Genomic DNA, 13,422 nt, shown 5'->3' with positions numbered 1-13,422 from the left:
AGGTTTTTGTTTTTAACTTATTACCTACCCGTGTAATGTCACATCTAGGAACTCTACTGTTGATTCATGGAATTCATGAGTGAATTTGAGATTCGAATCTCGATCATTGATCCAGCTGAAAAAGGTACATAGTGTCTCTTTGCTCCCTTTCCAGACCAGCAGCACATCGTCTATGTACCTTTGCCATAGAATGATGTTGTCAACGAACGGATTGTCAGATGGTAAAATGTGCATTCTCTCAAAATTGAAGACATACAAACCGGCCACACTAGGGGCAAAAGTGCTGCCCATTGAAGTACCGGTGGCTTGTAGGTATAACTGGTCTTCATACTGGAAAAAGTTTCTTTTAAGGGCTAAAGAAGCACAATCAACCACAAAGGATTTTGATGTCTTGTAATCCCACATGCATGTCTCTAGGGTGTTAGCAATTACTTCAATGGTCGCATCTTGCGAAATGCAAGTGTAGAAGCTTTCAATGCCTAATGTCGCCAAGAAACATTGAACTTCTGGTAAAATTACTGTTTCCAACAGAGCGAGTAGGCTTTTAGTGTCCTTAATATAAGTGCTGGTGGCCTCAACCATTGGTCTTAAGAAAAAATCACAATACTTGGACAAAGGTTCAAGCAAAGAGCCCAAACCCGAAACAATGGGTCTCCCTGGTGGCGGTAGGACCCCTTTATGTGTTTTCGGGAGAGTGTAGAAGTAAGGTATTTTACCTTCTGAAACTGCCAAGAAGTCAGCCTCCTGTTTGGTAACCCATCCTTCCTGCTCTGCTGACATTACAAGTTCAATTATTTCTGATTTGAGACTTTCAGATGGATCCTCTCTCAGCAGGATATAGTTGGTTTTGTTACTCAACAATCGCCTACATTCCTGATCATAGGCACTTTTGTGTTGGATGACAATGCCACCCCTTAGTCTGCACTCTTTATAACAATATCAGAGTTTTCCTGCAGTGACTGTATAGCTTTAAATTCGCCAGCTGTTAGATTCTTATACGGACTGGGAGTCTCAATAGATTCAATTTCTTTGATCACAGCCTGTTCAAAAGCCAGTATCGGGTGTTTTTAAATGTAAAACAAAACTCCTTTAATACACTTGCCTTTAATTAGAAGGGCAGCAAACCAGCATAATTACAGCTTACACTTTATGAATAGACTGAATATGAGTCAGTAAAATGTAGTATAAAGAAGAAACTTTAGTAAAAGTAGGTCAACAAACGGACATAGATACATCTAAAATGCATGTGTTTATTTACAGATTGTATCCAGGCAAATTGCAGGATCACTGACTGCGGGTAAAACTGTGAGTTATTTAAAGGAGAGTATCAAATTTTTGTCTTTTCTTTCCTGTCCTAATGGTGTGGGCACACCTTAGCGTGTGTGGACCCCCGGAGGACGGCTTTTTCTGATTGTTAATCTGGTCCTGAAGAAAGCTGAGCTGAGAAAGCAATATACAGCAGAAACATGTTGACCACCTACACTAGGTCACTAGGGTTCTAATTCAAACCTCTAAGTGATCTCACTATTTATTGTGAACAATTGGCCCTTTAATAAAGTTGTTGGGGTCCAGTTGGGATCTTTTAATTCACTAATCACAGATCACTCATCACACTATCATAACACCAGCTCCGCTGCAGTTGCAGGCGTCGAAGCACACAGGGGGGATACTTGGTCCCTCCTGTGGCAAACCCCATGATTAAGCATGTCACCACTAGGGTGAGTGAGGGTTCTTTTAGAAGATAGTTCCTTCTCCTTGCTTCCTTTCCGTTTGTTTTTTGACCACATATATAGTCCAGTCACTGTGTGTGTGTTTTTTCACCTAGGCATTTTTGTCTTTTAGAAATTCACAATAGTAGGCTCTCTTTTGTAGATAATAATAGAAAGAGAGAATTGCATATTTTATTAATCCCTCTTGTGCAATTCATGGTAAATGTAAGCATATCTAGCCAGTGTGCAATGATAATTTGAAACGATAAAGCATATTCATCTTCCAAAATGTAATCACCTGCTAACACTGTTGAAAGCTAGAACAGCGGTATTTTACACATGCATATTAATAACTTTAAACTATTTCAGAAATAAAGCTACAGAATACCTTTTCGGCTACAGTAATTGGGTTAAATTTAAAATAGAATTGTGTACTCACCCTTTCCAACATAGTGTGTTGCACCTTCTGACATCCTCATGAGTTATGGAATATTCTGCACCTTTTTAGGTTCCTTAATGAATTGAAATGTCAACACTTCACCTGGAACTCGCCTTGTTATATTTCAGTACAACAACACTGTGAGCCCCAGCCTACCCTGCCCCCCGCCTGCTAAATGACCTCCATGCTCCACTTACTGAGGCTGCAGCCCGATCTGTGCCAGAAGCTGCTTGCCGGGCCACAGCGTAGCTTGCTGCTGCTGGAAGTGTCAGGGAGAGGCTGGTGTGTGCTGCTTTGCTGTTGGACCAAATTGAACAGGAGGTGATTCAGGTTGACTTAGCCAATACAATCCTAATCAAAACTGGAGCTGCTCGCATGCTGTGAGAGAAGAGCCAAGATTGGTTTGAGTAGGCTAACCTAGTGCTCCTTTTGAGCCTAGGTGCCTATGCCTGCAATCCATGACAGGTTAACACCGCTGTTATTTGTGCAGTCTGAAGTGTGCATGTCAGGCTGGCCATCGCAAGACAGCCAGCCAATCAGACATGCACACTGTGCACTGCAAGCCTGTTTTACAAAGGAATCCTGATGCTGCAATCAGCCCAGCCCTCAAGTTCACACACCAGCCCGTGCTGCTGACTGTATAAAATAGTAATGACAGATGTGCCTACTGATCTTGCAGCTTGTGGGGCGATGCTCTCCGCCCTTTGAGAGTTAGACAGGCCTAACTTAGGAGATAGGAGTGTAAGGCATGTAAAAACACAAATACATCAAATAATTAAGTCACAACACACAATGTCAAAGTTTCAGGGCAACTGCGATGAAGCCCTGGTTGGATTCACTAAGCAGGAGACCCCGATCAAAACTTTACGTTCACAATCTACCACCAGCACTTGACCCTCCTAGAATGCCAGGTTCAGAGAGGGCTCACCGACTTTACATGAGTCCCCAGTCAAATCCTGGAAGTGCGGAGCTCAGCAGCTTTCCGCTGGACGAACCTGAAATCCCGGCTATGTTTCGGTTGAAGGTAGTCAGCTTGACTCTCGAGGTCGGTTTGGTCATCTTATGTAGCTTTTCCCCAAAAGTTCTCCAAACTTCAGGAGGCGCTTTCTGAAGGTATCTTTGCAGGTTCAAAGAGTTCAAAGCACAAATGCAAAGGCCTGGAATCTCCTTGATTGTCTCTGGAAGGTCTGAACTAATATTACCTCAATGCACCTGGCCAAATCCTTAGAAGCCTACTGGACGCACTCCAGGATGGCATCTCGTGTTGGAGATGATGCAGGTGGGCTGTGTTAATCTACAGCTGCAGAGAGTCTACTCCTTAATCTTTCTTGAAGCAAGGCACAGTCCCCAGGGCTGTGACACCAAATTGTGCAGCTGGGGCAGTAATTCAGAGTGAAGGCCTTTCGGTGCAAATGTAGATTCCAGCAGGGCAGTCCATCTTTTCCTTGTAGTTTCAGGCAGCAGATGTTAGAGACTATGCAGCTCTCAAATATTTATTTAGTGTTCTGTGGCAACAAGCTGGGGGCACCTCTGTCCAATGAGATGCTGAATGCCGCACAAAAGCATGACAACTTCCTCCAAAGTGTGGCATCTTCTTGTCTCACAAAGCACTGCACTTCCAAAATCTCTCAGGTGGAGTAGGAGCTAGCTAAACCAACCCTTAGTGTGACTCATCTCATTAGCTCTCCTCCCCAGCTCTCTTATTGACCTCAGTTTGATTTACCCATCCCTATCACCAGGACCCACCCACCCCAACTGCAGAGCTCTTTCCGTCAACCACTTATACCAATTACCTTATAAAAGAAGCCGGACTAAGCTGTTAAGGCTACCCACTAGAAAGCTGGATTTTGGCTTGTAGAAAAGTCCATAACTTCTCTTCTGTACTAGTTATGATAAATTTCCCAGTGGCAAGTTATTGCATTTAACAAAACCAGTCTTTTAAGTCCTTGGATGATATCTGGCTTCTTTACTAGCAATATTTATCTCTACATATAATATTGCAATGTTAGCCTATGGAGCTACATATCTACAATGGCGAAAATTAAATGAGCAGTTTTTCCCTCACCAGGGTTTAAAGACCGTCTTTTTATAAGGCCCCTGCTTATAGTTACATGACCCCTAACCCTGAGACACCTAGGGGAAACTATGGAGCTACTTAATATGTAAAGATAAGGTATATTATCACTTTTCCAGTGCACATACCACCAAATTAAATTTTGAACACAGTGCACATTTAAATGCAGTCTGCAAAGCCATGCTGCCTTTAAACTAACAAAAAACAGAGTTGAGGGACAGAATGCAGAACAATGTCTTACATTCACCCCAGTACAAAGTTCTGGGCCTAAATCCATCGTTTTATTGCACTCCACACCACCCTAGGTCAGACAATGGCTATATGCAAATCAGCCTTGACCCTGTGCTTCATGGGAACAGTCCAGCCCGAACTACCAAGCCATGTCTTTCCTAGACCGGAATCAAGCATCTAAGGACCGGTTTCTGGCTATCAGCCTTCTTCAGCCTGGATAGCTTGACTCCAGTGATGTGGAGAGCCTGGGACTCACGTCTGAGCACACCCAGCCCACCCGGGGTGAAAATTGCAAAAAACACAGTTGATGGACAGAAAGCAGAACAATATCTTACATTCACCCCAGTACAAAGATCTGGGCCTAAATCAATCGTTTTTTTGCACTCCACCCTAGGTCAGACAATGGCTTTATGCAAATCAGTCTTGACCCTGTGCCTCATGGGAACAGTCCAGCCCGAACTATAAAGCCATGTCTTTCCTAGACTGGAATCAGGCATCCAAGGACCGGTTTCCGGCTATCAGCCTTCTTCAGCCTGGATATCTTGACTCCAGTGATGTGGAGAGCCTGGGACTCACGTCTGAGCACACCCAGCCCACCCGGGGTGAAAATTGCAAAAAACACAGTTGATTGACAGAATGCAGAACAATGTCTTACATTCACCCCAGTGCAAAGATCTGGGCCTAAATCTATCATTTTTTTGCACTCCACACCACCCTAGGTCAGACAATGGCTATATGCAAATCAGCTGGGCTGAAGACGGCTGGAATGCAAGAAACCGGTCCTCGGTAGCTTGTTTCCGGTCCAGGTAAGACATGGCTTGGCAGTTCGGGCTGGACTGTTCCCATGAGGCACAGGGTCAGACTGATTTGCATATAGCCATGTCTGACCTGGGGTGGGAGAGTGGGCTAAAGAACGGTGAGGGATTAAACCCAGATCTTTTTGACTGGGTGTGAGTGTTTGATTGATTCAGATGCCCCATCCATCACCACCCCCTTTTGTACCGCTTTTGGCCGCCATAAGTGTGGCAGGGTATGCTCAGACGTGAGTCCCTTGCTCACTTTGCCACTGGATTCAAGCAAGCCCGGCTGAAGACGGCTGGAATGCCAGAAACCGGTCCTCCGTAGCTTGTTTCCGGTCCAGGGAAGACATGGCTTGGCAGTTTGGGCTGGACTGTTCCCATGAGGCACAGGGTCAGACCGATTTACATATAGCCATGTCTGAACTGGGGTGGCAGAGTGGGCTAAAGAACGGTGATGGATTAAACTCAGATCTTTTGACTGGGTGTGAGTGTTTGATTGATTCAGATGCTCCGTCCATCACCACTCCCTTTTGTACTGCCTTTCAACTAACAGCAGGCACTCAGCATTGCACATATGCAAGTGCAAAATACTTGCTGGACCTCTAAACTTCCGTGCCCTAGTATATATTAGGGACTTATAGGACCTGTCAATACCAATTGTGAAAATTTACTTTTAAAGAGGCTCCAAGGCAGGACTGCAACCCCTGGCCCTATTATCTATTAGGGACTTATAGGGTCTGCCATTGCCAATTGTAAGTGTACCCTAATGCATATATCTTTTTACACATAGGATTGGCCCTGGTCTGCAGAACCCAGGGTACAGTCAGAGTCAGTTAACACCAGTATAATTCAGCAACAAATGGGGTGAACATGGCAAAATTATAACTTTCCAACATGCCCCCTCATATAAAAGGTGATGAGTACATACCTACACCTTGGTAGTCCTCATCAGCTAAGCGGAAAAACCTGAAAAGTCCATCCGCATTGGCATGGGCCTTTCCAGCTCTATGTTCCACTCTTAAGTCCATCCCTTGTAGGAAAATAGATGCCCTCAATAGCGTGGGATTCTCACCCCTTATCTGCATAAACCACCTGAAAGGTCTGTGGTTAGTTTGAGCACAAATTGAGTACCACACAGGTATGGTCTCAGGTTTTTCAGAGACCAAACCACAGCAAAGATTTTTCTCTCAATGTCACTCCATCGTCCCTCTCTGGAGAGAAGTTGTCTGCTAATAAAGGCAACTGACTTATCAAGACCCTCTTCATTTACCTGGGCCAGCACTGTCCCAATCCCTTGTTCTGAAGCATCTATCTGAACCACAAATTAATTTGTGTAGACAGGGGCCAGTAACACTGGTGCTGAACACATAGCCTCTTTCAGAGTGTCAAAGGCCTTCTGTACTTTCTTAGCACTTAGTACTTTTTTTGAAGTATGTTCTGTCGGGGGAGTCACAATGGTCCCATAATTCTGAACAAATATTCTATAGTACCCCAGGAAACCAAAGGAATGATGTGTCTGGCTAATAGGAGCTGTTCAATCCGAAATGGTTTGGAGTTTGGCCTGGAGAGGCTGTACATGACTTCTCTATACCAGTTGGCTCAGGTACACCATAAAACTCTGTCCTATTTGGCACTTGCTGGCATTAATAGTCAGACCTACCTGCTGCATGGCCAGAAGCACTTCCCTCAGAAGAGGTAAGTGATCCTCCCTTGTGGAACTATACACACCTATATCATCTAGATAAGTTGCACTGAACCTTTGGAAAATGGCATGGACATTCTTTAAGCCAAAGGTCATGAACAGGTAATGTCCCTCTGGTGTGGAGAATGCAGACTTCTCCTTTGCTCCTTCAGTGAGGGCAATCTGCCAGTAACCTGAAGCCAAATCAAATGTACTCAGATGCGGGGCAGGCCCTAACCTATCAATGAGCTCATCAGCTCTAGGTATAGGGTGAGCATAAGTCTTAGCGACTGCTTTCAGTCCTTTTTAGTACACTCAGAACCTTAACTTCTTCTTTACCCCCTGGGGATTAGGTTTGGATGCCAAACCAAAGGGCTGGCCCATTGACTGTTAGAGGGCTCAATTACCCCAACTTCAACATCTTAGACACCTCAGCCTTGATGCTGGCTCTGACCTGGTCAGACAACCTGTACTGTTTATTTTTGACAGGTGGGCTGTCACCAATGACTATGTGGTGCACACACCAATCATTGACACCTAGGGTCAAAAATAACAGACCAGCAAATTGCCCCAGCATCTGCTTCCAGTCTCGGTACTGCTTGGCTGTCAGTTTGGGAGAGATAGCACTCCCTCCGCTGACCCATCTTGCACATTGTTGGAGAGGAGGTCGAGCACTGGCTTAGTTTCATCCTCTTGCCCCTCATCTGTGACCAGTAATATTGTCATGTCTGCCCTGTCATCTATTGACATGCAGGACCCTATGAGGGTTCCAGGGTGTAGTGGGTTTGTGTTGTTGTCTTTTAGAATGTTATTTTTGAAATGTTCTGGTGGCTGCATGCTTGGAGTGTGCGTTCTTGAGGATTCGATCAACTGTCCTCAGTTCTGATTGGGATCCTGAGGATTGCACTGCTCTGCGGCATGGCTGAAGTTATTTACAAATAAAGAAGATGTTTTCTAAAGATTCTTCATCAGTTTTGTCATTCCTGACTTACCACACTGGGGTGTTTATGTCGACCAGGTAGGTATCCTCACCCTTTTTCTCAATGATTGGATAGGGCCCAGTCCACTTGTCATGGAAAGCCCTGGGATCCCTTGGTTCTAACACCTAAACCAACTGTTCTGAAGTATTCTCAGGAATTGCAGCATTTTGATCATACCAGTGCTTCATGAGCTCCTGGCTGGCCTCGAGTTTACTGCCTGGCTTGTACATGTACTCCTGAATACAAAGAAAAAGATAAGCACTTGCACACCACAGGGTGCTAAAAACAGATCTGATGGATTTGACAGTTTATGTGAACAAATTAATCTGACTAAAGCGTGCTACACAGTGTAAGAGGGCTGCCAGTCCCTCATGTGAACATGAATGAGTAGGGTTATTCAAGCACGATAGCCTGAAATGGACCATGTGCACAGCTGCTGGAAAGTACACTAACTGCACCTACATTCTGCTAAATATATTCCCAACTTTTATACACAATGTAACAAAAAAACTAAATTCTCAAATTAGTTTCATCATGAATTTTCATTAGCTTTCAAAAAGCAATAGTTTCTCATAATATGTCATTGAGTTGAGTACAAAAATCATAACATTATGACAATGTGTACAAACAACATGGTTTCATAATCATAACATTATTACAATGTTGGGATAGAAAGTGGCAAATGGTGACCTTCGGCCCAATGCATTTCGGGACCTCGTGTCCCATCCTCAGGAGCCATAGAAACCTCAAGAAATGCCGATACCCAGCGTATTTCAACTGCTGGCCACAAGCTCCTTATATAAAATCCTGAAGGAACATGGAACGCCTGGGTGTTAGCAGAAAGTTCAAAACCACAATCCTCACTGGTATAGACTTGAGTGTAAACAGCTGTAATAATGTTATGATTGTGAAAACCATGTTGTTTGTACAAATTGTCATAATGTAATGATTTTTGTACTCAACCCAATGACATGTTATGAAAACTATTGCTTTTTGAAAGCTAATGAAAATTCATGGGTAAACTAATTTGAGAATTTTGTTTTTTGTTTCATTGTGTATAAAAGTTGGAAATATATTTATCAGAATTTTGGTGCAGTTAGTGTAATATCCATCAGCTATGCACGGGGAACAGTGTTTACAACGCAACTTTGACAACACAGTACCTTTACGACGCAACTTTTACAACGCAAGTCATTACAACGACTCGCGCTGGGGGGCGCTCTAGGATTGGGAATAGTTTTAATTTACTATCCAACACCTTCCCTACTATCCACGGGGACTGGAGTTGGAATAGTAAATTAAACTATTCACTGTCCAGCGCCCCCGAACGCTAGTCGTTGTAACGACTTGCGTTGTAAAAGTTGTGACGTAAAGGCATGCGTTGTAACGACATACATCCCTATGCACATGGTCCATTTCAGGCTATTGTGCTTGAATAACCCTACTCATTTTTGTACATGTACTCTGCAATGTGAGATCCCAGGGCCCCTTACAGGGTCTCCAAACAACTGAGGAAATATAAATTTTATGGTCAAGAAATGTTCCCTAACGTGTACCCCACCGTCTCCATGTACCAGCTTAAAGTGCATGAAACTTCCCTCCCGTGCCAGCTATGAAGACGCAAATACATTTGCGTCCAACGTTAACATGTCCTCTTTCAGATCCACCCTGAACGGGTTGAATAGCCCGTTCCTAAGTATGCCATGCCAACGTCTTTTTGTGGTGTACTTTACACGTTTTTCAGCTCTGGCGAAGTAGGCCTCTGAATTCTGCCATCGAGCCTTTTTCCTGCCTTCTGACTCTGAACGCCTCAGCTTGGGCTGCCTCTGTACCCGTGACCTCTGCCTTACTCCCTGTGCGGCTAACGGCGCTTAGCTCAGCCTGCTGCCTGCCAAGACTGCATCCAACCTTCGAATTATCTGCTCCGCTCCTCAAACATACATTCCTGCCTACTAGTTCAAGTAAACATTCTTCCAGCTGCAGAGCAAAGGGCCCGGCCTCACTGTCTCCGTGCAAGTAATTCATAGCTCCGTTACCATGGTAGGCCCATGCCCCCCTCGCATCTCATGCAGACACGTAGACGCTTATACACGCACTCAGAGTCAGTATAGAATAGCTTCTGCCCCGGAGACCTTTTCCCTCTAGATAATATGGTTCCCAAACATCAGATATCAGATATGATATAGGTACGAGTTGATCTGACATGCCAGACTTCTGTCTCTTTCCGCTAGTGTAAATGTCAAGTCCCCTGCACCCTCCAGCTCCACGTCAATCACACGTCATGCAGCTGCGCGCGCATCCAGGCCTCCGATTTCTGCTGACATTGCAACATTCTGCTTTGTACCCACCTACTTGTGACACTTACATGTGACGTTTTCATGCCACACCTCTATGTTCACGCCTAGTTCATGCCTCTTGATTACGTATTGCTAACACGTGTGTGATTTTATCTCGTTTCTCTCAGCTGTTACGCCTACTGTATTGGTATCCACTATATGGATTAAGTATAAAAGTTATGTCTTGTCAATAAAGTATGCTCTATCCCTTCCTGCACCCCAGTGGTGTGGGGAACCCGATATCCGATACCAGAACCATTCCTGTTTAAGGAATAAAACCACTAAGAACTCTAACACCACGGACTCTGCGTCTTTCTTTCCGATTGAGTTATTTTTTGTTAAGTACTTACCTGCATAGAAATTAGGACGGTAAATCAAATATTTACCACATTATTTTGGCGCCCGAATAGGGACCCCTCCCCCACCTTACGCGCCGGTTGGTGCGTTGCAATCTTAGCCCCCTGCCATAAGTCAAGACGGACCACTACGCGTACCCGCAGGATTTCCTGTATCTCCCTCTGGCCCACGGAGGTGACGGAGACTGCGATCAGCACCCAGACGAGGCGGTAAGGAGTGCGGAGGATCCCGACCAGAGCCTAGCCGAAAGAAGCAAGGTCCGAGGTGTCAAGAGGTCCACCAGTTTTCCGAAGTAACCACGTGTCGAGTCGAGTCGAGTCCAGTCCAGTCCGGTCCAGTCCAGTCGAGTTTTCCGAGGCCTTCTGTTTCCGTGCTTCCCGGTGAGTACCATTGCTGGGACGTATCTAGACGGGTGCATTATTATGTATCCGGTAAAGACGTGTTTGGGTACACAAACGCGGTCTGCACTGTTTTAGACAGTGTATCTGTACTGTTTAGCAGTATATCAGTTATTCAAGTTCTTGCACTGTTTTCGACAGTGTATCTGTGCTGTTTAGCAGTACATCTAGTATCGAGGGTAGAGATATACGTTCAAAATGTCTTTCATGTGATTAATGTGATTAATGTCGTGGTATGAGTGACTGTTTGATGTACATTATTGTGTTTTTGTGTAACTAGCTGTGTTCAGACTAAATAACAAGTATCCAGTATCCAGTACTAAGCAACAAGATGCCGTTTTTCAATAAACTAAAACAGATAGGAACTAGGAAAGGGATACTAGAGGAAGAAATTCCTATCCCCCCTAGGGACACTCCTGGAAATTTTATGTATCATAAGCATGGCTTAGATGCCATATTGTATCTAGATTTATGGGCCGATTATACCAAGCACCTAGACGAGAGACACAGATGGCCCGTTACAGGAACATGGGATGCCGAGTGCATCGTAAAAGTAGAAGAAGCGCTCTGGAAAAAGAAAGCCAGACAATCTCAGAAAGATGCCATAGAGTTTTGGCGTAAAGAATCACATAAACGTGCTGAAAGAGCACTCCGTAGAGAAGACAGACATAGAGAAGAGTCGGATAGAGTCCGAGAAAACGAATTAGTTAATGAAGGGATCCGAGTAAAAGCAGAACAAGTAGACCGCGCGCGAAACAATCTTGTAAATGGCATGTACTTAGTGGCCGAGGGTTCGCCTGAAGCCACTTCAGACATACCGAAGAATCTGCCATCACCATTAGTTCCGACTAAAGTAAATCACAGGACCACCAAAGACATATTCCTTGCGTCCTATCTAGATGATGTAGCACCCGCTTACACCAATCCACGTGCCCGCGTCCCGCCTACTGACGGTGACGGAGGTGGCAACCCGCCTGCAGACCATATCCCGCCGTTACCGCAACAAGGTTCTCCCGATCGACTGCCTGCTCCACTTGTTCCTCCACCTCCACCACTTCCCCCACCTAAGATTAATATACCACATCCGACTGTGCCTGATCCCAGTAAGAGACAAGTTCAGGTGCACATACCGACTCCACAGAGAAGTAATGCTCAAGCCTCAGGCTCAGGAGGTGCGACAGGGGGTCTCCAGACCCCGCCAGCAACACACAGATTACACCTTAGAGACCTGCCGAAACACCACACACTCCAGTCACCCCGTCCCGACATATTCAAAGAACCCCTTCCAGTTTGCAGATACGATCCAGTACCCGGTAAAGACGATAGGATGTTGATAGCATCACTACGCTTGCGACAAGCTACAGATTACCTAGTGTTATTCCCAGGGATGACTGATCACCTAGATAGTATATATCATTTTGTCCAGACTGGAGAAAATCCCGATAGCATTAAGGAGGCCCTGGCACACCAGAAAGTTGACACTCAAGCATATATATTACGCTTTTTCATAAATTGTTTAATAAGAGACCGAGACAGACCTGGGGTAGACCAGGAAGAAATGGAAGCACTAAACAAGTGGGGTCAAAATATATCCGAGGGAAAGCATGATAGACAGAATTGTATATCAAGCATGTACAAGAAAATCAGAAAAGCAGTAATAGAAATACACGAAAAAGAAAATGACTCCTCCGAGGAGGAGGAAGGACCTGAAGAACCAGAAACGACTACAGATACAATAGCGTATGTAGGTAGGGGAAATTACCTTAGGAAAGGCATTCGTCCAGAAAGCAAGAGAGTTTTTCTCTCTGGCATATCAAAACCAAGTTCTCCTGAACATCTGTTTCAAGTTACCGATAAAATGCTTCAAGAACAAATGGGGTGCTATGTACTCAATTCTATGGATGAACAAGAATTAGCCCGGTCAGCAGTACTATGGGCTGACAATACTAACACGTACAATGATGACACAGTAGCACAGACATTTCTGAACCTTTCCCCAGACGAGCAGAAATTAGCTGGTATATACATGATTCAGCATCTCATCACGCAATACAGACAACAACATTCTGATCCAGGTCCCTTACCTGATACATTAGAAGCACTACTCATGAATAGATGGAGAGGCCTAAGTACCCGATTAATTCAAATAATTCTAGAACAACGACGTAAATATAACGCTTTCTTAGGCCCACAATATGTTCCAGCTCAGCCACCAGAAAGAAAAATGTGTCATTTTGAGCATTTTGACAGGCAGAATCCGTTACGAGAAGTGCACCCAGTTATGGGCGCCGATAATACCCTGAAACGTGTGTACGTATACACACCCCTGGCCAAGTTAGAATTGTTAGAAATGAAGAAACTAGTACCCTGTCATGATAAAGACCCTGCAGGTTTTCACCGAGAACTTAAAGACATGT

The 13,422-nt window shown here is 44.6% G+C and overlaps 1 protein-coding gene across 1 annotated transcript in view; it reads right to left on the bottom strand.

Annotated features, from left to right (window-relative positions):
* Positions 1–914: 914 nt before the first annotated feature.
* Positions 915–13,422, bottom strand: part of LOC147701907 (olfactory receptor 1f45-like) — a 33,107-nt gene continuing 20,599 nt past the window's right edge. Inside the window, exons 3-5 of the mRNA XM_086929387.1 lie at positions 8,050–8,150; positions 2,346–2,445; positions 915–1,040 (exon numbers count right to left, since the gene is read on the bottom strand). Coding sequence (XP_086785513.1) covers positions 915–1,040; positions 2,346–2,445; positions 8,050–8,150 — 327 coding nt within the window. The remainder of the gene's footprint in view (positions 1,041–2,345; positions 2,446–8,049; positions 8,151–13,422) is intronic.

Source organism: Lissotriton vulgaris, chromosome 7 (assembly GCF_964263255.1).
Source record: "Lissotriton vulgaris chromosome 7, aLisVul1.2, whole genome shotgun sequence".
Lineage (NCBI taxonomy): Eukaryota > Metazoa > Chordata > Amphibia > Caudata > Salamandridae > Lissotriton > Lissotriton vulgaris.
This window is presented reverse-complemented; position numbering and strand designations above follow the sequence as displayed.